At 37.4% G+C, this 27,430-nt stretch overlaps 1 protein-coding gene across 10 annotated transcripts in view; it reads left to right on the top strand.

Moving 5' to 3' along the window:
- Positions 1-26,677, top strand: part of LOC5572723 (myosin-IIIb) — a 396,695-nt gene extending 370,018 nt beyond the window's left edge. For 5 of the 10 annotated variants that reach the window (XM_021851363.1, XM_021851359.1, XM_021851361.1 and 2 more), the window contains 3 exons: positions 19-105; positions 9,181-9,360; positions 24,141-26,677. In XM_021851363.1, the coding sequence (XP_021707055.1) occupies positions 19-105; positions 9,181-9,360; positions 24,141-25,173 (1,300 nt within the window). In that variant the 3' untranslated portion in view covers positions 25,174-26,677. The other 5 variants (XM_001660491.2, XM_021851364.1, XM_021851365.1 and 2 more) reach the window with 4 other exon arrangements.
- The last annotated feature ends 753 nt before the right edge of the window (positions 26,678-27,430 follow it).

The raw sequence follows: 27,430 nt of genomic DNA, 5'->3' as shown, positions 1-27,430 counted from the left end.
CCCGCTGCCAACAAAAAGTCCGGTGGTTTCGCCAAATGAATTCGAGGACGTATCCCCGTGGGACATGCCGTTCTACGAGCTGGAACGGAATCTCCGCTCGCAAAGGTTTTTACATCTGCTTCTGGTTCTGCTGCTAGCATTCATGATGTTTGCCTGGTTTTTCCTCTGGGCCTATAGCGGAGGCTGAAGAGCGAGGACCAGGAAAATGTTGTGAGTAAGGCGAAGAGCGGGAATGAAAGGAAGAAGTGGGCGCATGTAGATGTCGCAGCCTGCTCGTTTCCTGTCGTCCCTACTTTCTTGCCCGATTGTCCCCTGCCAGACGTACCTTTCTCAGAGGTTAACCTTTTTTTCTTTTTTGTTTGCCTTTCACATGGCTAGTTTCACAGTTGCACGTGAAGCTCGTTGTTTGGGGTGGTTTTTTTCTTTGGAAGGAAAATACTAGTTGAAGCGCTTGGTTAAGTGTATATTCTTTTTTCCTAGCTATGGAAAACTTCTGATTTCTTTCGAGAGGTAATTGACTGTGACCTTAACTTGGGTTTAATAGCCCGATAGTGGTGTCCGGCTGGGACCGTTATCTGTCAAGTTTTGTGATAAATGATGGAATTTTTAAACTTAAGTGGATGTGTAATTTCCATGTTTCCATGATAGTACACGCTTTGGTTGTGATCTTTAAATTTAAAGTGATAAGTTCAATTTTCTTGTAGGACGAATCAAACCTCAACATACTGTATTCAAATCGTGTTACTAGATTTTTTAGAAATTAACTTGTATTAAAAAAATGTTATATTGAGTAGTAAAAGCCTGAATGAACAACAAAGCCTTGATGTGCAAAACAGTTTAGGAAGGCTCTTTTTACACTAATTCGCTTTACCCGGCCCGGAACATCAAAAGATATTTTTGACATCACGTTTCAATAAGGACACATGCTCTTTCCGTTAACCCTCTAATATCCAAATTTTTATTTTTGATGTATATATCATTTTTTGCTATCTTAAATCGATCTGAACACGATTTTAGCAATAATCGCGAATAAAAAGGAAATTTTTAAATTTTGGCTTTTTATTTTTCTTACTTTTATTTGTAAACATCTATATTTTTTCTAATTTTTTTTGTAACCTCTAATGGTTATCGATTTTTGATAATAATAAAAATTGGGGGTTTTAACCATCATTTTGCAACATGTTGCAACTATTACTCAAACAATCTATCACAGAAGTAGAGCTTGATGGTATTAGATTTACCCTAAAACTGTTTTTTTTTCGTTAGTGACACGGAAAATAATATTTGTTCAAGAAAAATATTTAAAAATTCATATTCTCAAAAGTAAGGTGAAACCCCCAATTTTTATTATTGTCAAAAATCGATAACCATTAGAGGTTACAAGAAAAATTAGAAAAAAATATAGACAAAATTGTTTGCTATTACGAAAAATTCCGTTTAAGCTGGATTATTTCCAAAAGCACGAACAAACATTTAAACAGAAACCACGTGGGAATACATCCATGTGTAGCACGGTAACAAGAAGCAATGTATTATACTCCGAAAAATGACATTTGGCAGTGACGTCATTCCTATCGCAAACTCGAACAAGTACAAAAGAAAGCAAGGCCTGCCCTCCTTTACCTGAGACGAGACTCGCGAAGAGGAAAAAAAGCAACGTCATATGCAGCCCAGATTTCGCTGTCAGATGCAGCCAGTTGATTTTGTGGGCGAATATGTGGAGAGTATTGGAATCATTCATAAAAAAAAATCAGCGAAATATTCCATTTGATTTGCGCTGACGAAACTAAATCGAAACAAGCAAAACATTTGTTATTGCAATGTTTACTGCGTTTGCGGATATGAAATTTAACTTGAAAAGGTTTTCTGAACTTGGAACGATGCAATCGCAATTCATCTTTGCCATTGAGTTCATGTAAAAGCTTGAACATCTTGCTCACAAATTTGTGTAAACACAGAATCGAAGAAGAAAATCTTAGCAACCGTAGAAAAAGAAGACCGACTTCGCGAGTCTCGTCTCAGTCCTTTACTATCCTCAAGGCCTCATGCTTGACGATGAGAATGACGACACATGTTTTGATGGAAAATCGTGGGAATAGCCTACCTTGTTGTGTATACCGTGCATGTGTTGTATCATTTCAGTATTTTTCCATCGCGTAGACTGCGATATAGAAGTATCTACGAATGTCAAAAATTTAAAAAAATGTACATTACGGTAGATGTACCAATATTGGAGGTACTAAGCACGATTGAACTTCATTTAAACCAAAATTCAAGATGCGCAATTAATGTACATGTTAATGTTGTAACGCGAAGTAAAGACCATTGGCTTAATGAGAAAAATGATTTCATCGCAGTAATCCACGGCATGTCAGTGAAAAATAATACCTCCACTATTGATACACTGTTCCTTTAGTTGATGTAAATTTTTAATTTGTGTTCCTATAGTTGTGGTATCCGTTGTTTTTTATGGAATCCTCCACTATAGGAACACTTTACCGCAACTATTGGTACAAGTGAGAAATGTTTCAGAAGTTTTAGTGGTATTTCATCATTTTTAAAGCAATTTGAATGATGTTTTCAACTATTCCGTGTGTCAACAAGCCAATACGTCGATTGGCAGTGTTGGTTCTGTGGTTAGTGGAATAAAATAAGTGGAAGCGGCACTACCGCAACTATAGGAACACCCACAACTAAGGGAACACTTACCCTAGTGGGTTCTGCTGCCACCTCTACGAATGCTGGACGATCCGTGCTCAAACAAGTATTTATAGAATCGACCAATTGGAAAATGCAGTTCGCCGAAAATGGATTTTTCTCGGTATCCATGCAAGATACCCTGCTTCGGAAGTAGGGCGCATTATGCATTCGGAATCGAATGCATAACTTCTGAAGTTAGGTATTTCGCATAGATTCTTAGAAAAATTTAACTTCGGCGAGTAACCGATTCTAATTTTTTATCGTGCCGAAAATTTCACCAGCCATGCATCTGAATCGCACATCAGATATAGAATCAGAAGCGATGACAGAATAAACTTGGATATTTGGCTGACGCCTCCCAAACAGTACTGAAGAGTGCTATTTTGCAGCACCGAAAACAGTGCTGAAAAGTAGCACTTTTTCACATTGTTTTTTTTTTTGTAGGAAAAACCATGGAAGGCCATGCTTCAAATGTTACAAACAACTTTCCTTATATGCGTGCTATAGTCCAAGGTTTATTTCTTGAATAAAACTATTTTGATTTTTGATTTAAAAAATACACAAAAGTCCAAAGGGTACCGGGTCACCGAGAAGACGTGTATTTTTTTCACAAATTTTACATCAATTTTAATCCAATTGCAATGTTAAGTTTTTCGGTAGTTGTTAAAAATATTAAGCCTAACAGATCCTCCTTCAAAAAATCAGGTTAAACCACTGACATAATGTTTGGAGTGTTTATTTTGCTCATTCCATCCATTTTTAGTAATTTTTTTGATATCATTATCAAGTAGTTGGAGGTATTTCGATTATCTTGATTTGAAAAACTAGTGCGATTTTTTGCCCCACGGCGGCTGCGGATAATTGCTTCAAAGCCTCGATAGCAACAAAAGTGTCTCCTACTAAAAGCATTTAAATTTTTTGCATCAAATCAAATGCACCCTTAATCAATCATAAAACATCTCTAAGAAAATTATTAGAATTTCTATATTTTTTCAAATTTCTGCCATCCGAACATCTATTGTCCAATTTTCAAATGTTTGATTTGAGGGACTCAAAACACATCTTCATTTATAACTTTGTAGTACAGTATGATACTGTTTTTGGCATGCTCCATTTTTGGTGTCCCCCGATTTTGGCAACAAAATGGATCAGTTTTTGACAACATGTTTTAATATCATTGAGATTTGTGTTTTTTTATATTCTTTCATTTGTCATTTGAACAGAAGGTCAGCTTCACTCCGACTGCATTCAAGAACTCCATCTTCGTCGATATTTCCCAAAATCCCACCAACTTATGGCTCCCATACGCACTTATTTACTTCGAGATGATCATGTATTTGCAACGTTTCAAGAAATCAATAATTCATATAATTATCTCAACTAGAACTCAAACATTTTTTCTAAGGCATTCATACTGTATGGGCAGCCCACTTGAGTTTGATCCCTATCTGGACATAGCATTTTCCTATCTCGATTCTGGAGAATGTTTTCGGGTCTTGCTGAGAGCCCACTATCTGAGAATTTTCAGCGGAGTCTTGAGATTACTGGAATCTAAGGACACTTATCGGACATTAGGGGTTTCATGTGAGATCAAGAGAATGTATTATTGGTTATTCGAGATGCTGCGTGAAATCTGGTGATTCCTTGAAAACTCCTAAGATTTCTATGGCGTTCTTTGAATTCATAGCGGAATCCTTCATATTTATAGTGGTGTTATGACTATTTCTGTCCAAAATTTTGATAATTCTGAATAAGATCCCAGTTTAATTCGGGGAGCACAAGTGGTGGCCTAGGAAATCCATAGAGACCTTGAAATCCTTAGCGAGAGCCGGAGTATCCTAGTCGGGCTTTTTGAGTTGCGTAGCAGGATCCTGTAAATGTTCGGTGATTTCGTATGGATAAGGACCTACGTGCCGCAGTTTGAGCCCAAGTGTTCTATTCTAATTTCTCTATGAATTTTCAATCCATATATCTATGAAAAACTTTACTAAAGCTTAGTCAATATTCTGTTTCGAGAAATAACATAATTGTTGTGTACAGCATTTGATTTAAGATGTTTGAAAAAAGGTTGAGCCCAGTACACGACAATGACGACGGCCATACACTTGAGGTCGAAAAACGCGTATCTGTCAAAAGGTACAAGCTCTAGTGGAATGAAATAATTCAATACAAAATCTGGTTCTAATTTATTTATAGGTATTCCACTAAACACCCCGAGTGTTGAACTAAACAGATCAATGGTTTATTATTATTCACATGTTTGTTTGCCTTTTTAACTGCAGTCAATCATTCGATATGAGATGCCTTACTTTGAAAAAAGCAACATTTTTGAAGAGTTATTTGAAATTTATCGAATGTTGTCAAATTTGATCCTATGTCGTAACAGTAAGGTGGTTCAAAAAATCATTTTTGCTCCACCACAGTCATTCGATTCTAGTTCAGATTTTTGGTCTCCCATTGAGCTCATTTGGATGAAAACTGAGACTGCACAAGCCCTTCACAGTTTGTATGGAAATTACTATGGGAAAGTAAGCAATTCATTCAATCGGTCATAGTGTTTGCCCGTGTAATCATGAAGGTTAGAGCTATACTGATTCTGTTAGATACATCCGTCAGCTATTTTGCCGAAGACCGTTTACAAATCATTAAATTTACTAATTATTTCCCACAAAAAAAAATTATGATAAAATGATAAGCCGTTTTATTCAGTTACTTGCGACGTTTTTGTACCAGTGTAAAATCGACTCAAGTAGTGTTTTGTTTTGATTCGTGGTTAAGTCACTTTGTCTCTCCATATAACGGAGCGGCGAAAGTGAGTTCTGTTTGATCTTTCGACCTTGACGCTTGCTTTTGCCGGAGCGAGCGACGAGGGCAGGATCAAACATGTCGCGCGTCGATCTCGTAAGTGAAAAAGTGGCGTGATCGGGGAGTTCGGTTGGAGTAAGTTAAAAAGTGCCGCGATCGGTTCGTTATTTTTGATCTTTCGACGACCTTGACGCTTGCTCCTGGGCAGTGCGTCAAGAAAGCCCGAGCTGTCGTCCGTGTTTTTTTTTCGGGTCGCGCGCCTATTTTTTTTTTCTGAGTGCTAGCCGAGCAAACGAGTGAAGCTGAAAGTGGATTGTGGCTGCTCAGTCAAGGATAATGGATCAATTGGTGAGCTCGTTTCATGCTACTATTTCTAATCTATAAAATATGTATGACTGCACATTTAATCGTTACAATAATGGGATGTAAATATGATGTTTCAACAAACTATGGATGGTTCGTCACTGTGAGTGTCGACACAAACTCTGATTCATGATTTATTTATGTTTAACATTTTTTTTTTCAGAACACCCCTTATATACCTTTATTTTTGTAATTAAAAAAAACTTTGAATGGTTCGACACTACAAGTGTAGACTTGCGAAAGGTTCACTTTATTCAACAAACTTTGGATGGTTCGCCACTGTAAGTGTCGGCATAAGAATTAGAGTGTTCTATGATGTCCCAACCAATTGAGTCTTTTGTTTCTTTTCAAATCAGTAAAATATAATAACACATGCTTTCGTACTGACAGCTGTAGGAATGTTACATTTAGGTATTTGTTCAACAAACTTTGAATGGTTCGTCACCTCAAGTGTCGGCATAATTTTCCTCTACATAGAAATTATATGAACAATTATATTTACGTATAAGCATGTATATATCTCACAAATCATTGTTTATCATGGTCTAATCGCTTATCAAAGTGAATCCTTCGACCCAACGATCCTCCCCATTAACAAACATCCCTCCCAGTAACCTTAGTGGAGATGCAGAGGCAAACACGGTCTCCAAATAGCAAAGGTTACACACTAACATTGCTTCCCTCAATCCCACCTGACTGCAAGGACGTGGCCGGCGCCGTTATTGACCTTGTATAAATAGAGGCACTGAATTATGCACACTGAAGAAGATTATGGCCAATCCCAGCTGAACTTCTAGTTGATTCTTTGTGCATTTTCACTGACTTCGGTCAATCACGGAATAGCAACCATTGATATGTGTAGTCAGTCTAAGCTAAGCTAAGATAAGCTAAGCCATATAACGGAGCGGCGAAAGTAGTGGTTAGGTTGCGAAAGTTGAAAATTTTACTTTCGTCGTTTTGTAAATCCGGAAATTAAACGCCCTAAAAATAAAAAATCGAGTTATTTCAGAGCGAAACGTGTAGAATTTCGTCTGCCGAACACGTAGAATCGATAAAATAAGTTTGTATACTTTTTTACTTGAGTCTGTTTGAATAAGTTTTCAAGAATTGCTTGCTTTTCACATAGTGCATGGATTCATTATCCCGAATTTCAAATCCCCGAACGACCCATAACCCCGAATGACATTGCCCCGAATTCCAATATCATCAATGACATCATGTTAAGATAATCGTTAATTCGGGAAAACAGCATTCGGGGTGATTGAATTTGGGGTAATGGTACATTCGGGTGATGGCATTCGGAGTGATGGCATTCGGAGTGATGGCATTCGAGGAAATGGCATTCGGGGTAATGGGGTAGAATCATACGGGTAGCAGTGATGTTGATGCTGCACGTTAAGAAACATCTATTCAGAGTGCAGGGTGATTCTGCACGTAAAGAAAAATCAATTCAGAGTGACGCTTAAAATTAATACAATCATGCATATGAAGAAAATGTATGGAGTCTAACCGATTACGAGACAATTTGCACAAATTCATGAAGGTTCTGTAATTTGACTAGATTTGTAGTGTAATTTTGCGATTAGTCTGGTATTCTCTTTATTTGTATGATTTTATGATGATGGTACATCAAAGAATTTTCTGGGTGGGTTTGGGTCATTGCCAACGCCAGCGTTTGACAAATTTTTGTATTTAGCTTAAAATCTATGAAGAGATCTTGAGATTACAGCTATCAAACTAGGAACCACATATTTCCTAGCACCAGTACTGAAATTTTGGTGAAATTGCGGGAGAATTTTGAGGCTCCCCGTGTGTTTCCTTAACAGCATGTTGAATTCCTAAGTGTTTCTGTGATATTCTCGTTATTTCGATGGGGTTCTTGATAGAATCCTTGTAATTTATAAAATGTAGAATGTAGAGATTTTTATGGGAATTGTGATGACTCCGATAATAATCGTTAGAATCCAATGAGGATCTCCCCTAAAACACCAGGGTTCCCTTTAAAATTATTAAAATTCTTATCGATTTCACAAACATTCAAACATTCAAAAAGTTTATTCAAATTCCAACGGAACTGGCGATCAACGGAATCTTAAAGGTGTTTACAATAATTCCAAAGATTGATTTTCAGAATTCCAAATATTCACACAATAATTCGCAGGAATCCCACCGAAATCTCAAGGATTCTTACAAAAATACCGTCTCAAAAATACCCACAGAATTAAAAAAAAAATGATCGGAATCCCATTCCCACCTAAATTCTAGAGTTTTTACCAGATTTTCATTTTTTCCGCAATATGCCTAGAATGACTTTTAAAATTTCAGAATTATCATTAAAATCATGCCTATGATTAAGACATATGCCTAGCGGAATTCCAAAGTTCCTACAAAAATTCCAAACGAAATCTGAGAACCTGAGATGTCTCAATTCACACGTAAAATTCAGAATTACTTTATAAATATCTGAATTCCCACCGACATCCGAAAATTTCTAGAAAATAACATAATTATCGTAATGTCAGAATTTACAGGGATATTAAAAATTTCTACGGCCGGTAATCTTACCGGAATCTCAATATGTTTCAACAATGATTAATTCCACACAAAAATTAAAAACCACAGTTTCCAAAGTTAGAGCTCTTAAAATTGTAATAATTTGGGTTTTGAATTGAATGCTCGATCCGTTAAGGGGACAGGATCCGTCATTGATTTTGGAATTTTCAAAAGCAGTATTTTCGTTCAAAATCAAGAAAATTTACGGGAAAATGTGTTCACTGTATTCTTTTCTCCAACCGGAACACAGTGAACACATTTTCATCGAATAATTTTTAGTTTTTAACAGAAAACTGCTTTTGAAGTTTCGATGATGACAATGATTACGATGACGGAGCGTTGATCGTTAAATCAAACGTGCCAACATTTTAACATTTGTTTTATTCTTAAGGGCTGTCGTTTAATAAAGTAACACAATTTTGACGTTTTTTTTCTTCTAAAAATTTTGTATAAAAATTAAAAATAATTTGAATGGCGCGTCGGAAATCTCAAATCCTTCTCACTTCTTACATGATTAATCAACGGTCCTTTACTTTCCATCGTTGCCATCAATATGTCACCGTTGCTTTATTTATCATTAATTCGCTCCAAATCAAATTTTACCCACGATTCAAAATTTTCAGTTCTAAAAGCCGCACTTCTCGCACTCCGCAGCTCCAAATGGTTTATTTCTTATAATTCTTTTTTGCTAACGATTCTCCGCATTTCTATTTTCCTCTCATGAACCGCTGCACTCCATCATTCCCCGCGGATAATCAGACAACGGAACCTCCAGCAACAGCAACAGCACCAGCGGGTCGATGTCAATCGTAACGACATCATCGGTGACCGCAAAGTGGAGCTGAGCGAACGCAAACAGCAGCTGTCGAACAACTGGCACCAGGCATTCCAGGGCAACGAGACCACCGTGCAGGACAATAAATTCAAGGGGATGGTCAGGTAAGCTCGGTACACTAACCTAACTGAATTAGAAATCGGGGAAAAAGATGATAAGGGGTCATCCATAAATGACGTGGTAGTTTGTCACTGATATTTATTCTCCTCCTCCCTCTCATGACATTTGGTCAATACGTAGCCTGATATTTTACATAAAATCTCCCCTCCCAAAAAAAATGAACGAACACGAAATAGTAGTTATCGAGTTCTGCAATGAGTTGCGCGCAACATTTTTTTTTTTTTTTTGCAATTTCTCATCGTAGGGAGCCGGTCCCATTCTTGGCACTTTTGATTCACTTCGGCAGTGGGCTTTTTTGAAAGCTACAAAGCTCATATTTGGCCTCAATATGCGTCGTACTAAAGCGCTCTTTTTTACAAACTTTCAGAGAATTCGGCCGAGAAAAACCCCCTTATGCCAAAGTGAATCATGGAAGTGCCCAAGTGGTTCTGCACCCTAATAGGCTGTTTTTCATCATGTCAATCTGTCATGAAACTTTCTACTTCTACTTTCCTGCACTGAAGTATACAGTGCGGGAATAGTCATTACGCAACTGAAACCAGTGCTGTAATGATTCATTACTCAACGCTTTCTCATTACGAAACTGTTGAGTTGCGTAATGAAACATAACACAACAATTTTTCAGAAATTGTAAAATAATGGTGAATGCGTTCCGATATAATTTCTGATACCCTCAAGTAGTCATAAACGAAATTGCGAAAAATGTTGTACGTAGCTCGTTGCAGAACTCGATTTTTACAGCAATCGTCGTAATAGGACTCGGCAAGCCTCTTAGGATAAATTTCCGTATCGTGGCAATTTCATCTTATATGAAGATTTGAGGGTATCAGAAATCATGTCGGGATGCATTAACCATTATTTTGCATTTTTTTAAATGGTTGTGTAATGATTCATTATGCAACTTAAAACAGTTGCGTAATGGAAAAGCGTTGTGTAATATTTATTAAGCAACTGAATTGTTGTGTAATGATTCATTACGTAACTCAAAACAGTAGATGATTTCAATGGAAGTGACTATTACGACAATGGTTCAGTGCAGGAAAGTAGGCCATTTTATGACAGATTGCCGTGATGAAAAAAAGCCTATGGACTGATGCACGAGTTCACTATTTGATGTTTGAGCGGTGCCGTGTTATTTACGTGACCATGGTAACGAGTGAATTCGGCACTGCTCAAACGTCAAATTAGTGAACTCGTGCATGGACAAATGCACGGGTTCACTATGTTGAAGTTTGAGCGGTGCCGAATTCACTCGTTGCCATGGTCACATAAATAACACGGCTCCGCTCAAACGTCAGATATTGAACTCGTGCATCGATCCATGGGCCAATGCACGAGTTAACTAATTTGACGTTTAAGTGGTGCCGAATTCATTAGTTTCACTAGCTAACGGCTCCACTTAAACGTCAAACAATGAACTCGTGCATTGGTCCATTACGATGAGAAATTACAAAATTTACTTTGAAGTGCAACTGTTCTAACCGAAAAAAAAAGCGAAATCTAATTCAAAAGTCTACATCCACTAGTTACAGACCCTCTCGCCCCCTTGTCGCACATCATCTCAAATTCCCGAAATTCCCCATCCTTCTCCAAAATGCTACGTTATTTATGGACGACCCCTAAAGGGAACTACCGGATTCAATCGATGACCACCGCGTGTCGAAAGGAAAGTGAACTTCTGTGACGCCACTCCACGGGAGGTTTCTGCTTCTGGGAATTCGCTTTCGGTGCAACCCACCAAGCAGTAACTCCTGGGAAGAGAATTCGGACAGCTTCGGTTCAATTTAATTTATACTCTCCAGCTAACAGCGTGATTTATTTTTTGCACGGATTTGTGGTTTAATGTTTGCTTTTTCGGATTTGTACTTTTCACGCTGCATGATTGGATTTATTTGGCTTCGTTTGCAATAACTTACGAGCGTAGTGCCCAGATAGCACGTCGGATCGATCATTTCAACAATCTCAACAATAACAACCACACGAGCGGAGTTAACTATAACAGCAATAACGATTGTTACCAAAAAAAAGCTTGACTTGGATAGATTTAACAGAGTTTTATTATCACTAGCAGCTGGTTTTATCTTCCTGAGCACTAACCTACTAATCTTTTTTAACATAATCTGGGTATGGGGCGGACGTAGACCTTTCCACAATCCAAGAGCTGTGCATAACTATGATAACCAGCACCAACAGCAGCACCAGCAGTTTTACAAACATTTGGAGGAGCCTGTTAGAAATGCTTCGTTTCTTTTTTCGAAGCGGAAGTGGTAAGCATATATCTCTATGTGCGTTTATTGTCTGCACTGTTTTGTTACATAATGTGTGCTTTATGTGTTTATGCTTGTTGAATTAACCTAATTGCTAGGCGTAAATCATTTCTATACTGTGGTATATTATTTGTGTAGAAGAAATATTCAGTACATCTTATGGGAAACTTAACTCAGTGACCAAACCACTGAAGTCTGCCGTATATACACGCTTTTTTCACGCACGTCATTACTCGTGACACCATTTTCTAGTTTCCCACCGAGTATTGTCTGTCACACTTAAAGATTTAAAAAGGCTGTATTTTGTATCCGTTTGTAAGTGTTGAGACGCTACGAGCAATTCATCTACCAAGTATTCCTACAAAGAGTCCGACAGAACATCCCCGAGTAAAATACCAAGGGATTCCTGGATTTTCCAAGATTTCCCATCCGGGTAATTTGCATTCTCCAAAAAATTCTTCCAGAAACTCCTCAATATTCGTATATTTTCTCTTGAATATTTTCTTTAGAAATTCCAGTCGGAATTCTTCTAAGGATTGGTTCAAGGATTCTGCTAATGTATTTTCAGGAATCAACGATTTTTACAAGGAATTCTGCGAATAGTGCGATTTATAGCGTGAATTTAGCGGAAAATTTTATATTTGTGTGTGTGTTTTTTTTTCTAAAATGGCCCTTGTCAAAGTAAAATGAATATGTGAAAAATCTTAGAATTTAGTAAGGTAATAGTAGAAAACAATTAAAAACCTCAACCTACAGTCGACTCTCCACATCTCGATGTAGAATAGACCGTCCAGATAGGAAGAGATCGAGACAAGGAACATTATTTTAATGAATACTACAAACAAAATGCGAAATGGAAAAAATGCGGCACTCGAAACAAACAAAATGAGTCATGATTTCTTGAGGAACGTGTATTTAATGTAATAAAAATACACAATGAATAAAAGTCATGAGATCATGTATCGTTTCACCGTAACTCTGCCTTAACGTTACGTTTTCAATTCACAGTGATAAAAAGTGGTAATTTAAATCTTGGAATCGGGGATGAACCAGCCTAGGGCTGAATTTCCCCATAATAAAGAGCCAATTAATTAATTAAATCATGGAATCATGAAGCATCTGATCTGGAATCATGCGAACGGTTGATGGAAACATAAGTACTGTTCATGAATTTAGATACCTGTCATTTATGATTCCAGTTTTGGTTATGAAAAGTGGCAAATTGCTTTATGATTTCATGAAGCATGTGATCTGAAATCATGGACACAATTCATGAAAGCATAAGCATTATTCATGAATTTAGGTACCTGTATTTTATGATTCAAATTTTGGATATGAAAAGTGGCAGGTTGCGTCATGCGTCTTTGGATTTTCAGACCCTTAAACCATGGTCTTAAATTCTTGCGAAAATATCAAAATTTGTATCGAGCATGGTCCTTGGCAATACCTCCATATATGACTACGAGATTTATTGACTGCCCTTTATTAGTTTATTTCATTTGTATTGATTTTATTTTATTCATCTATACATTTAAAATACAATGTTGCGTTCATTCAATTGATTGGAGTACAGGATGTCCGCATATTATCCGTACAAACTTTGAAGAAATGCCTCTATTCAACCAAGATAAACAAATTAAATTTTATTTTTAAGTAAGAAGTTTGACACATTTTTTTATGTCAAATATTTGTTAAATCGAATTAAATGTGTTAGGCTGCCTCTGCGAACGCCGTTTTCCGAGCTTAATGACGGAAGAGAAATGTCCTTCGAATTTTCTGAATTTTAAGCGAATAGTTTTCTACCTTCATCCTATCTGCAAGCCAAGATCCTGTAGATAATCTCAAACATAAATAGGGCTTTTGAATTCATCACTTTTGGAATTCATGGAGAAAATATCTCAAAAATTGATAGCAGCTTTCAAGAATAACGTCTCCAACAAATTTTAATTTATTTATCTCAGGACGAAGCTATCAGTTTCAAATTATTATGGATTCTACTTTTTGTTAATAAATAGATGTATTAAAAAGGTACTTGAAAATTGAGTTTATATTCAAAGAGAGATAATCTTCCCTATATTTTTTGTTCTGATAATTTACGGGCACCCTGTAAATCCCTCGTGCTCTTGGGGAGCTCAACGAAAAAAGGAATAAGAAAAAATATATTTGGATAAAACGCCATAGTGCCTTACAATCTGGCGTATATTCCAGGTTAAACACGTAAGCAGCATGCATGCAGATACAAAGATACTTATATTCGGCTCCACCATAACCGCTGACTCTGTACGCGATGGGCCAATTGCTACAATCTGCGGTTGCAGTCGTATATTTCCGAACTTGACCAGGCGGAAATCCAATCGATGAGCTGAACTCGACATCACCTGCGGTCTACATACAAAATAAAACAATAACAAATATGAAAAATGTGAAAATAATAATTACAACAATTAATGGGGTAGGGCCTTCCTTAGCCGAGTGGTTAGAGTCCGCGGCTACAAAGCAAAGCCGTGCTGAAGGTGTCTGGGTTCAATTCCCGGTCGGTCCAGGATCTTTTCGTAATGAAAATTTCCTTGACTTTCCTGGGCATAGAGTATCATCGTACCTGTCACACGATATACGAATGCGAAAATGGCAACATTGGCAAAGAAAGCTCTCAGTTAATAACTGTGGAAGTGCTCATCAGAAAACTACGCTGAGAAGCAGGCTCTGTCCCAGTGAGGACGTAAATGCCAAGAAGAAGAAGAACAATTAATTAAAACAAGTTAATTCATGTTGTACAAAATATTTCTTATATAATACAATCATAGTTTAAAACATTTTCATTTCATCACATATGACTCGTGGTCATGATATCATGAATCATAGAATTTTATGATTTTATGACTTTTTGTCCATGAATCGGGAAACGGATTTTTTTTTCCGTGTAGATTGAAAATAAGGAGATATCGAGATATGAAGTGTAAAAATGTATGCCGAATGAAGGGACCGAAAAAATCATCGAAATAGGGAGAGATATTGAGATATAGAACATCGAGATGTGCAGAATCGACTATATTTTGCCTTTTTGTACCAGTAATAGTGGTGCGTTTCTATAGCAGTGAGTTCTAATGGAAAATCAATGTAGTAAACCACTAATATGAACCAAATTTAGTAAATACCACTAAAAAAATAATTGTATGGTGCGTAAGAAGTCTCAAACCCCCAGCACTCCCCCATAAACCATTACGTATTTAGTGGACGGCCCCTTAGTAGATTTTAATTAAATTACTCAAAACGATCATTAACAGCTTAGTTTGGTGTAAATTCTGTAGAAATTTCAGAAAAAAAAACCTCAATTTTCAAACGAATCTCTGAAATAGTTCTTAAGAGGAGTCCTTAGAGATATCCCTGAACGAAGTTTTTGACTAGTCCAATGTTGTTTCGTCAAGGACAATAAGAGGGATGTATGAAGGATCATTGAAAGAGTCTATGGAGTTTTTCAGGAATTCCAAACAAAATCCTATGAGAAATTTCTAAAGTTATATCCTTGGTAATATCTTGAAAAAATCTTCTGAAGGTATTCCTAAAAATATTTAGCGGAATTACGGGTATATCCAAAGACATAACTGTTGACTCGAGAGAGTATGCGTAAAAAATGTTGATAAAATATGCAGAAAAACTCCCAAAGGTGATAATAAAGCTTCGGGCTGTTTAGTAGAATACCTATAAGTAGATGAAAAAACCGAATTTAGTACTATACACGCTAAGAAAATATTATACTAAATTGCTTAAATACCATTCTAAAATCATATTCGGTTTATTCACTCACTGCAATGCATTTTAGCATATTAATCTTGGCTAGTATAAACGTATTTTATTTTGATAAATGATTTTTTGGAAATTATGCGTTTGATGCTTAAAGTTCAAAAATCAAGTGCTTTGAATAAAATTAGCATTTTTTTCTTCTTTTACAGTAAACAAAGGCCAGACAAAATAAAAGAATGTGCATTTTTGCATGTAACTAATTTATTATCATACAAATCATGTAGTTCTCTCCGTTTTTTGCTATCCATAGTTGGTGCTTTCTCCAATCTGTTCATTTTTGTTCCGCACACGACGACTGGAGTGGATTAGGCCCAGTTTTAAATGATCTGGAAAAATTTGGCAAAATGATGATGAGATTCCGAAATGAATACGACAAACGAACTTACCGTTTCCTGTGGCAGCTTTTCTGGGAAGAATATCTTTTGAGGATGCTGTTTTTGATGTGAGCCAAACGCGGCACAATTGCGGAAAGACCGGTGTTGTGTCGGCGATGAATGATCTATTCCCGGCATAAAACATTGCAGCTTTTCTCTCCAGAGTTTCACTTGATAGACAAAGAAAGTCGAATTGTCACGACACTTGGATTAAAAATAGAAACTTGTTTGAACACGATGTGATGTTGATACCGAACTGAACAAAATGGCACTTTATTTTGAATAAGTCCCAAGCATAGCGTGATTCACTGCATAAGCACATAACAAAATAAATTGCGGATGAGCATGATAAGGTATAAAATATAATAATTCGGCGATTAACTTTTAAGCTTCTCAAATATTAAAAGAACAAAATATTGGAAAAGTTATATTTCGTACACTAACTAGTATTTTCGTTTTTCTCCGTGTACCATTTAAATCCACTAGAGTTTGTATCCTTTGACAGATACCGTAATCCGGGGTAACATTGATCAGTTTTTGGGATATTTCGCAATTTTTTCATTTAAAAATGCAAATGTCGCAGGTTTTTTATTTTTAAAACAAGTACTGGCACCTACCGCTCGTGACTATATACTGTACTTTGGTTTTAAACAGATATAAGTATGTTTAAATAAATGTTTTAAGTGATTTTTTTATTAAGCTGATTTGGGGTAACATTGATCACCCTTGTAAAAAAAGGTTCGGTAATATTGAAAATGTCGTTGCTTACTTAAATCATGGCCCCTGAAGCCGAATATAAAGACCAAATTCTTATAAGTCATTTACTTTTTGAGTTATTTCAAAAATAAAATCGCGTTGAACCGTGGAATACGCCTAAAGGTAGGCAATTTTCTAAGGAAATTTTGCATTCCTAATAGTACTTCGTTATTGTTGTTTAATTGAATAAACTTATGAAAAATTTGACAACGGAATCGTTTTCAGCAATGCCATTTTTAGTTATCATCGCATTTTCCTTGCTCATACCATTTGCAGAACTTATGTGAGACATGAATCTTCGGTAGTGTCATCCATAATGATAAAAATCATTGATTCAAAAAGTTGACAAATTCACGCATGAACGAAAACCAATTTTCGCAAAAACCTCAACTTTCGTTAGCTTATGGATGTAAGAAAGAGAGGCACCATTCATGTTTTGAAAATATTTCATCAATAAATGATGATTCGAACTTTTTACGAGAAGGATCATACCGATCAATCTTACCCCGCTGATCAATGTTACCCCGGATTACGGTACGCGTATTTCGACCTCAACTGTAAGGCCGTCTTCAGTGTCGTGTACTAGACTCGTGTACTAGAAGTCGTATGTTTTTCAATTGACAGAAAAATGCATTATAATAACATCTCATAGAAACAATCAAACAGATGTTTACAAAATATGTATTTAAAATCACCCTTACAACTAAATTTACTTCGACTGAAGTTTAGTTAAGGGGAGTGCTTTAGTTTAGTAAGATGTACATTTGTCGGTCCAAAATATAACAAAAATACGGTTTTTGAGTTTGCCAAATAGATATGTTTATCTAAAACATCGCCTGAACAGGTTTAAAACAGAAAATGTATTAAATTTTGTCTTCTTCTAAATAAAGCATTATTTTAGATCGCTGAACATCAAACACTACCTCAGTACCTGTTAAATGCTAATTTATGAAAAATAATTTACGCTCTCTTGAAGCGCCGTGGGCTTGATCCCAACCGAAACACGTGGTTTCTATCCGCAGTTTCAATTTCATTTTGTGCCGGCACTGACTCCTCCCCCCAGTCTGATTGGAAATTCATCCGCTTGGTGGCACTAGTAAAAATAAATCTTCAATCTTCTCTACCTCTACCTTCTCTATGTTATTTATCAGATTGAATGCTATCTGGTGGTAGAGGGACTGAAAGAGAATTTATCCACTAGGTAGCGCACACTGGGGCAGATCACATTAAAACACATAATAAACATCATGCCATTATAAAAATGGTCAAAAGTATCATAGCCCTTCGTAAGTGGATGGTGATAAAAAATACCTGCCCGAACTTGACCGATCGAAAGAATAGCCTATAGGCAATATCCCTGTCTTTTGAATTAAAACTTTCTTACAGCAACTCTGCCTTAAGCCAATAAATGACATAATCATAGGCGATAAATGGTATTTAAACTGACAAATCACACAAAACTATACACACCGACGTTGGGGGTAACAATGGGTCAAAAAGGGATGTGTACGAATTATTTATTGAATAACTATCGCAATTTAACTCCAATAAACTTCAAATTTGGTGTGCATGCACTTTGATGGTACATTAACAACTGTTCAAAACATTGAAGAAAAATATTTATTCACAGCGGCACCACAAGTGAATGAAAAATGACCCAATCTCACCCCATAGAGGGGGTGACATTGGGTCACTGCAATTGAAATAACTTGTTTCTGATAATATGGTTGCAAAACCATTCACAGCTGAAGAATATTGATGAAATACGATGCAAACAAGATGAAAAGATATCTAAGATGTTTCACAAGTATGATAAACCCACTTAAAAGAACGATTATATCAAAAAATTGAAGAGCTATGAGAAAAAATATGTAAACACAACATTCATCTTTAAGTTTACATACATTTTCTATTTTTTTCCCTCGAATTGTCTTCAAAGTCTCATCCCCATTGCCATGAAGCCTATTCAGTTTCCCCAAAGGTTTACTGAAACAGTGATTATTTTAATTCTTCGCAAAGAGTTAAATTTCGGAGCGACATTCCACGATCAAAACATTTCAGGCAGATGTTGACGTCATAATCCCAGTATTTCAGCGATCCAACTCTTTTGTACTTCCAGGAGATGTTTCTATAATAAGAAAACACTGATAAATAACTAATTAAAAAAAAAACAATCCATTTGATAAAATTTTACGATGTTGCTGCGCACGAAACACAGTTGCTGGATTGAGAAGTTGTCAAAATGCGTTGCATTGTTATTCAATGTACGGAATCCTCAAGTAGACTAGTTTGATGTTTCAGAGTTGCTGTATTTAGAAAGAATAAACACATCTTAATGAAAAAGAGAACTACCGGCACCGTAAAATGTCAAAAAAGTGGACTTGCAATTTCATTTACTGTCGTTCTTGCTTGACCCAATCTCACCCCCATTTTTGATGTTTTAGACACCGTACCGGAAAAAAAAAATTTTGTTGAAAAATCAAATAGATTCCGGAAAATACGTGTGAAGTGAAATGAAAAGACTTTAAACCTTCTACTAATATAACGGTAGAGGTTAAAGTACATGCGTGATACTTTGCACAGGAGAAATTTAATGTTGTAAATTTTATCTTATTTCAACATACAAGTTTATTGATATGGTAAACAAAAACTACTATTTCTAAAAATGTATATTGTGATGAATTATGTGTAATTATATGTTCCCTAGCATATGAATTATAAATTTTAGTAATATCACCGTTATTAGCTGAAATATTTCATAAATCATATTTTTCCTTTTTGACCCAATCTCACCCCCCAGACCCATTGTCACCCCCATCGACGGTACAACGGTTTATAGCACAATTTATCAAAAGTTTGTCAGGTTTTCAAAAAAGTAGGCTTTGAAAGTTTTACATCTTCAGCAATTGTTTGCAGCTTAAAATAACGATCGACTTTGCCGAAGAAATCGTTTACCTAAATTTCAATTCGACCGAAACGGTTTGACATAGTGAGTCTGGCGCTTAGGTCGTTTAAAGGACATTTAGTGGCGTAGCTAAAATAATTAATGCACACTCCATTGCTGGTATTGCACAGGTATTTCTTCCGTATGTCCTGGCCCTATGGCCTTGGCTTAAGCGCCTTTACTCGCTTTCTGAAACGAGAAGAAATGTAAATTTGATCCCTCTCCCATTTATGCGGTATAGGATAAATGCATGTGAAATCTTAAATTTACAATGTCGAACGGAAAAGGATAAATTGGAAATTCCTCACCAAAGTTGCAGCTCAGCATGTATCCATAAGCCACAGTAGTAGCATTATTCAGCAGCAAATTGACACCAGATTTTTGACATATTCTGAATGGGTTTTCTAACAAACACGATTTAAAATTTTCACAAAACGAACTCAATCATTTATTATCACTCACTTATCACAGCAACCCATTATATTTAAATAAAGAAGCAATCCTCCAAATGTCAACCAACGTCACCTTGGTAACACATAATGTACCCGATCATTTGCATGATTTTTTCACCTTCCAGTCGGCAGAGTCATTCAGACTCTCTACCGCCAGATAGCCAAAAATCTGCTAAATACCATTGCTGAAGACACCAACCTTTTAGCTGTTAAGAACCTTGAAGTAGAGAAGATTGAACATTTATTTTCATTAGCATCACCTAGCGGATGTAGTCTCAATCAGACTCTTCTCGCCAGGTAGTCCTCCATAGTTCAGCATATGTCTCTTCCGAAGACACCAACCTTCTAGCATTCAAGGTTTTTAAGATACATTAAATTTGAGAAAATTTTCTATTAACGCCACCTAGTGAATAAATTCTCTTTCAGGCCCTCTACCCCCTGATAGCCTTAAATCTGGTGAATAACTTTGCCGAAGACACCAACCTTCTAGCTGAAAGGCTTTTGAGGTAGAGAAGATGGAAATCGCGCCACCAAGCGGATGAATTTCCAGACTCTTCACTGCCAGATAGCCCTTGATCTGCTGAACAACTTTGCCGAAGACACCGACCTTCTAGCTGTTGAGGATCTTCAGATACAGACAATTGAAGAAAATTTGCCACTAGCGCCACCTAGCGGGAAAATCCTCAATCAGATTCTTCACCGCCAGTTAGTCCTTGATCTGTTGAATAACTTTGCCGAAGACACCAACCTTCTAGCTCATTTGGATGTTGAGGTATCCGTTTGGCACCCCTCCTGTCCACGCTTTTTCCATTACCAAGAGTAGGGGGAATGTCTCACCCAAGGATTGTAGGACCAACTAACCGCATTTACTTTAAAATTTATTTCAAACTAATTGATCGACTAATCTCCGGATTGTGATCATTTAAAAATTCAAGGTCCGTCTCGGGCTTTTAAGGGTTAAAAAAAGATATTGCTGAGCTGTGCTAAGCTTATCACTTTCAAAACTCAAGAGAGTTCTAGTCGGGCTGAAATTTCTGCTACGCTACATGGTTTTTGGGCTATCTATCGTACGCGTGAATTTGTTATACTCTTTTCAAAACGATGTCTAGGAGAATCAACAAATATTCAAGGCTAAAATGTTGAATGGCTAGTTATACATTTGCACAGTTTCATTACTTCAGGACTAGTATTGTATACTTCATTTAAGTTTTGTACTAAAATATTCTTGAGCAAAACATCTACATCTTCTATTCCAATTCTATACTATATTGATGAGAGAATGAACTGGTCCCGTATAGTTTTATAATATATCGGAATTTAAGGCAAGTGTGCCATTTATTCACTAAAGTTTATCAAATACACGAATTAGTAATGTCATGATACTAATTTGGTGAGTGATTTAATTTACTGAGAACATTGATAGAGAACGAAAGATCGATTGGTCACCACCAGCTTGTTACCAATTGATTAATTTTTCAGCTCAAATCGCTGCCTGGTTCTCTTCGATGCATGTTCACCTTAAAAATCTAAAAAGTATTAGTTTTGGATTTTCTAAAATATCACCCAAAATTACGTATTTTCCGGCACCATGGGGCAAGAGTGCCACCCATATAAGGCAAACTGCTACCGATCCAATATCAAGTTAAGCAATAAGATTAATAAAAATTTACTTATTTTCTTTTTAAAATATTTATAAAGCAAAGTTTTAGTTGCTGTGGAAGACGTACTTTAAAGTTGACAGTCATAAAGAGCTACTTCTTAACAAGATTTATCACGAGCCGAAATATCTATTGTTGAATTCGGCAATCTCTCAAAAACTTAATGTTTGAAATTATCACCATTTTCTACTAAATAGATCATTCGAATACAAAGTATGTTATATCTGCTCAGATCAGCATAAAATAACGGTAGAGTTTTTATTTCTTTTTGTTTTAGTTTCATAAAATCGAAACGTGCTTCCATATCGATTACGATCTTTTGTTCACAAAGGATTCTACCCCATTACCTCGAATACCATTAACCCGAATGCATCATCCTTAATGGCTCATAACCCCGAATGACACTAACCCGAATTGCAATATCATGGGGAAATGTCATTCAAGATAATTGCTCATTCGGGGTTACAGAATTCAGATTAATGGGGTCAAATCTGGTATTTATTCGAATTGGAATAATATAAAATGATTGTAAGCAGAGAATGAAATGCACAGGTTCTGTAGTTTGCTAGGAAGTTCCTCCCCGACCTCAGAATCCCTTGGAAATCTAAAGGAATCAATAAGGTCTTGTTGAGAATCTCTAGATTTCACTGAAATCTCTTTGTGAGTCTGCTCGGTTTACAATACCGTCTGGGGTCCCTCAAGGCAGTCACCTCGGACCACTGCTATTCGTGTTATTTATTGCAGACCTATGCGATCCGATTCAATCAGAAAAGTTATTTTATGCCATCGATTTGAAAATTTTTAAACGATTCTCTCTCAAATGGACTGTTGCGTCATTCAACGCGATTTGGACACAATAAGGATTTGGTACAGTGCTAATAATGCTATGCTGAGAAATGTAAGGTAATATCATTCACTCGATCCCGAGCGCCAAAGTTACTCAATCAGATTTCATGAGCTGGACCGTGTCACTTCCGTTAAGGATTTGGGAGTTATCGTTGATAACAAGATTACATTCAATGAACACATTGCTACAACTACTGCGAAAGCTTTTTCCCTCCTTGGGTTTCTGCGAAGAATAACGAAATCGTTCCAAGATGTGTACGCACTCAAATCAATCTACTGTGCAGTAGTTCGCAGTGTTTTGGAATACGCCGTTCAAGTGTCACCATACCATCAAATCCAAAGCGATAGAGTTGGAAGAGTCCAAAAATCATTCTTGCGATATGCTTTACGGCGCCTGCCGTGGAACGACTCGATAAAATTGCCGCCATATGAACACCGATGCATGTTGATTGGACTGGACACGCTAGCGTCGGGAAGGATACTGCTACAGAGGGTGTTCTGTTTTGATCTTCTGACGGGGAATATCGATTGCGGAGATTTGCTTTAACAACTGAACATTCATGTCCCGAACCGTCGCCTACGCCATCGAACTTTTTTGTATATTCCGACACATCGCACTTTTTACGGGCATCATAACCCTCTACACTCTTGTTGTCGATACTTTAATGAAGTTTATGATAAATTCGATTTTAATATTACAAAGATGACGTTTAAAAATAGGATAAGACATTAAAATAAGTTTCAGTCTGTACAATTAAGTTGAAATTGAAGACGTAGAATAAATAAATAAATAAAACAATAATCCTGAAGAATACATTGGACATGTTTAGCAGTCCGGTAGGAATCATAAGATTCCATTGTACACTTAGAAAAAATCTTGTGAAATTGCGTCATATAACGTCGACATACTCAAGCGAGCTTTTTAACGTACTATTGATCTAAAAAATCCCCAAAAACTCTCAAACGCATGATATTTAAACTCAGAATCACACTAGGAATCCCCACATTATTGCAGTGAAATATGTTTTTTTTATTATATTGTATTCATTGCATCAGTATTCTGAGATCCAATGTTTTGGCAATTGTAGGGCCTTCCTTAGCCGAATGGTTAGAGTCCGCGGCTACAAAGCAAAACCATGCTGAAGGTGTCTGGCTTCGATTCCCGGTCGGTAAAGGAACTTTTCGTCATGGAAATTTCCTTGACTTCCGTGAGCATAGAGTATCATCGTACCTGCCACACGATATACGAATGCGAAAATGCCAACATTGGCAAAACAAAGCTCTCAGTTTATAACTGTGAAAGTGCTCATAAAAATACTAGGCTGGGAAGCAAGCTATTTCCCGGTGAGGACGTAATGCCAAGAAGAAAAAGAAGAAGAAGAAGAAGAAGAAGGGTATTCATGCGGTCCACAGTTTTGAAAAAAAACCTTATTTGGCCAGTGGAATTCTCCAGCTTGAGCACCACTGATTTATATATGCAAACAAAGATACTTTGTGGAACATCGCGAAAGTAAATAATAAAATATAAACTGTAATACCTATCACCTAATTATAATTTCAGACTGTTCATCCCGACACTTGTATTATAGTATTATTGTCATATCAAGAACACGCATAGACCGCCATTTTTTACCCCAACACTGAGACTATTCCCTCCTTTTTGCAGATCCAACAACCACCACAACAACGAACCGGCTCACATCCGTCACATACCGGCCTTCAGTTACCTGAACCCCAATGGTCACCAAATTCTGCGCTACTCACCGAACAACGTAGAGCAACATTCACCGTCGCCATCGTCCCGTGATCAGTCGTATCGCCAGCCGGAGTCCACGCCAAGCCCTTCCGCTGGTCAGGTCAAAGTCAAGAAGCAGAGTTCCAAGCAAGAGTACAAGCTGAAGGAGAAGGAGAACAAAGAGAAGAAGAAGAAAGAGAAAAAAGCGAAGAAGGACAAGGAGAAGGAAAAATCTACGTCGCCCACTTCGGGAACGTCGTCCGCGTTGAGCAGTTCCGCTGAGAAACCACGAAAGGAGCCCAAGAAGAAAGCCCCCATGCCAATTCCGCAACCAAGTCAGCAAATTGCTCAGAAGAGGATAATCGATCACCACGAGTATCAGAACATTTCCGAGGAAACGAAGATCGACAGCAAGAGTCCGGTTATGCGAATGTTCGGCGATACAAACTTTCTGCTGAACCACCGAAGACGGGCACAGAATCAAAATCAGAAAGAAAGTGGTCTGAGCTGTGGACAAGGAGTATGCGAACTGATGAACGGAGTTTATAGGTTTAGTCCTCACGTGACTTCATTTGCTGAGTTGGAGTCTAACAAGGGTAGCAACCGATCACATCCCTCAACGATGGATGCCAAAGAGTATCACCATTTGAACGTTTCAAAGTATTTGAATATCGACGTCAAAACGCCAAACCTAAGAACAGTCAAGCATCATCACCACAGGCATCACATGAGCTCAAACAGTAGCAGTTTGAGTAGTGGCAGCAGTGGTTCGAATTCGTTGAACTCATTTGATTCGGTCGAACAGGCGATCATTTTCCAGAAGAACAAGAATGCCGACTCATACCTTGGGCCGTTCAACTTCCGACAGTTACTGAGGCCGACCCAAGGCCCTACGGAATCTCTCCGCAAACGAAAAGGTATTAATCCACCGTCACCACCACCGTTGCAGCGAGGTAAAAGCTAAGAAGGAGAACAGGGAATTTGATTTTGAGAGAGATGTCAAGTTTGGTTTAGTGCATTTGGCTATCGTTGTATTTATAGAAGCTTGATAGAACGACTCGTTCCGTTTTCTTTGGAGAATCAATGAAACAACGTTGATGAATTCTTCTCGTTTGAATGTAGACCATAAATAATGATCTCGTAGTTAGTAGAAGGCCAGACGTGGCTTGTTGGCTAAAGCTCCATGGATGTTGATGGACGGCATACCGCTGTTGAGAATCGATTTCTCAAATCTCGTAAAATGCGCATCCTTGCACATCTCGATGGAGCGGCCGAAAATTCGCCACTTGGAAATTGGAACGATTTAGGTCTATCGATAGCACCACGCTACTGCAGTTGCAGAAGACAAACTTTTCCGGCTGGATTTTCCAGCCGCTCGGTTTTTCCCACCATGCATTGTACATCCTGCGGCAGCAGTGGATTTCCCGTTGAACGTTTTCGTTCCTCTCAAATGATATTAATTTTATGTTTTCGAGGTTGCGGTTTGGATTTGCTGTTTGAGAGGTAGTCGGTAGTACACGTAGAGGTATGGTTTGACTTTCCTATTTTCGCCATCGTCGTCATTATCGTCGCCGACGGGCTTTCCGGTAGAAAGTATGCTACTGCAAACGAATGAGCTTTGGGCCTCTACTCGGCATAAGATCAACTTTTGCGTGGATTTATTCACTGCACGTCTTATCTTTTGTTTCCGCCAATTGGTGCAGTTCCACATTCTCTCGTCTAATGAAAAATTCTCTAAATAAAGTACGGCTTTTCTGTACGTTATGCCATTATATAGAGAACAAGGTGGCAGTCATGAACCAAGACCACGTTCCATGCCGTTCGAGATTCTAAAGCTATGCCAGAATCATAATCCTTGAAAAAATGGTTGCCTCAACCATCATCAATCATGTCCATAATTCTAAATAAATTGCCTCACTGACAGTTCTCGAAGGAACGAGGCTCATGCGTAGAGTACAAAAAAAATGCAATCCATTGGAGAGCCATATAGCCGAGACCCAAGGCTGCGCCATTCGAGAAAGAATGCCTCATCGAGATACGACACTGCACTTTCTGCCGGAATAACTTTGCTCCATTTCTTCATCCTCCCACCCTTGTTCATCTTATCGCTTCTTCATTCATTTAACTTGAAGGCAGTTTTTATAATTTATTATCCAAACTAGTTAGTCCCATCACACAACGCCTTTTGTAACCTAGATTTATCCTCATTCAATATCGTTTCTTAGCACAGTAAGTTGCAAGCGCCAAGTAGATGGAAATATTTTGGCCTTTGCCGACTTTGGCCGCTTGTCGTTAGGGAAACATAGTTACTCTAGTTGATACAAACTCACCAAGAAGATTTATGTAAAATAAGAAAATACAAAAATGCTTCCCGAAAAAAAAAAGACTCACCACCTGACACCAAAAACTAGTGGAATAAAGTACCAAGTCTTGTTACATGTTGAGTTACAACCTTCGTGAATCGTAAATGTTTGGAGTGTTTTATGACCATATATCCGAAATCCTTCTCCATGGTCCGATTCGAACGTACCAGAGAGACTTTGTGACCGTGAAATTTATTGTCGCCTGAATTTATGGTCGACTCAATGTCGCATATGGTAATTATGGCAATGCGTCAGTTGAAGTGCAGGATAAGGGTTGCTTTTGAAAAGTATTGCACTACTGATTCGCTGTGTTGTTCAAAGCCATAATTTGAAATACAGTCCACTCTCCATAACTTGATATTGAAGGGACCATCGAGTTAGGGAGGTATCGAGTTACAGTACACAAAACCAGTGCATATGCGATCCAATGGACCATCGAGGTAGGTAGCCATGAAAACCAACTTTTACTATGGTTCTCTAACTCGATATCGAGATACCGAATATCGAGTAAGGGAGAGATGACTGACACACTAAGCTCATACGGTGAATTTCACCGTAATCTCAACAGCTGAACAGTTCGGTGAAATAAAACACCGTAATTCCGTCGGAATTTTACGGATTCCGGTGATTTTTCACCGAATATTGTAAAAATTTACCGTAATCCGTTAATTTATTTCACCGAACTGCTCAGCTGTTGAGATTTTACAGGAATCCGTAAAATAATTTAAGTGTGTAAACACCGCAATTCCAAAATAACCCAAAAAGCAACTAAGTAAGATTTTGGCCTTCAAATTCGACGTGATTTTAATAAGTAACGACATTTTCATCATTATCGAACATGACATGGGTGATCAGTCT

This window comes from Aedes aegypti, chromosome 3 (genome assembly GCF_002204515.2).
Source record: "Aedes aegypti strain LVP_AGWG chromosome 3, AaegL5.0 Primary Assembly, whole genome shotgun sequence".
In the NCBI taxonomy this organism is placed as follows: Eukaryota; Metazoa; Arthropoda; class Insecta; order Diptera; family Culicidae; genus Aedes; species Aedes aegypti.
Note: the sequence above shows the minus strand (reverse complement) of the source record. Positions and strands in the feature narration are given on the sequence as shown.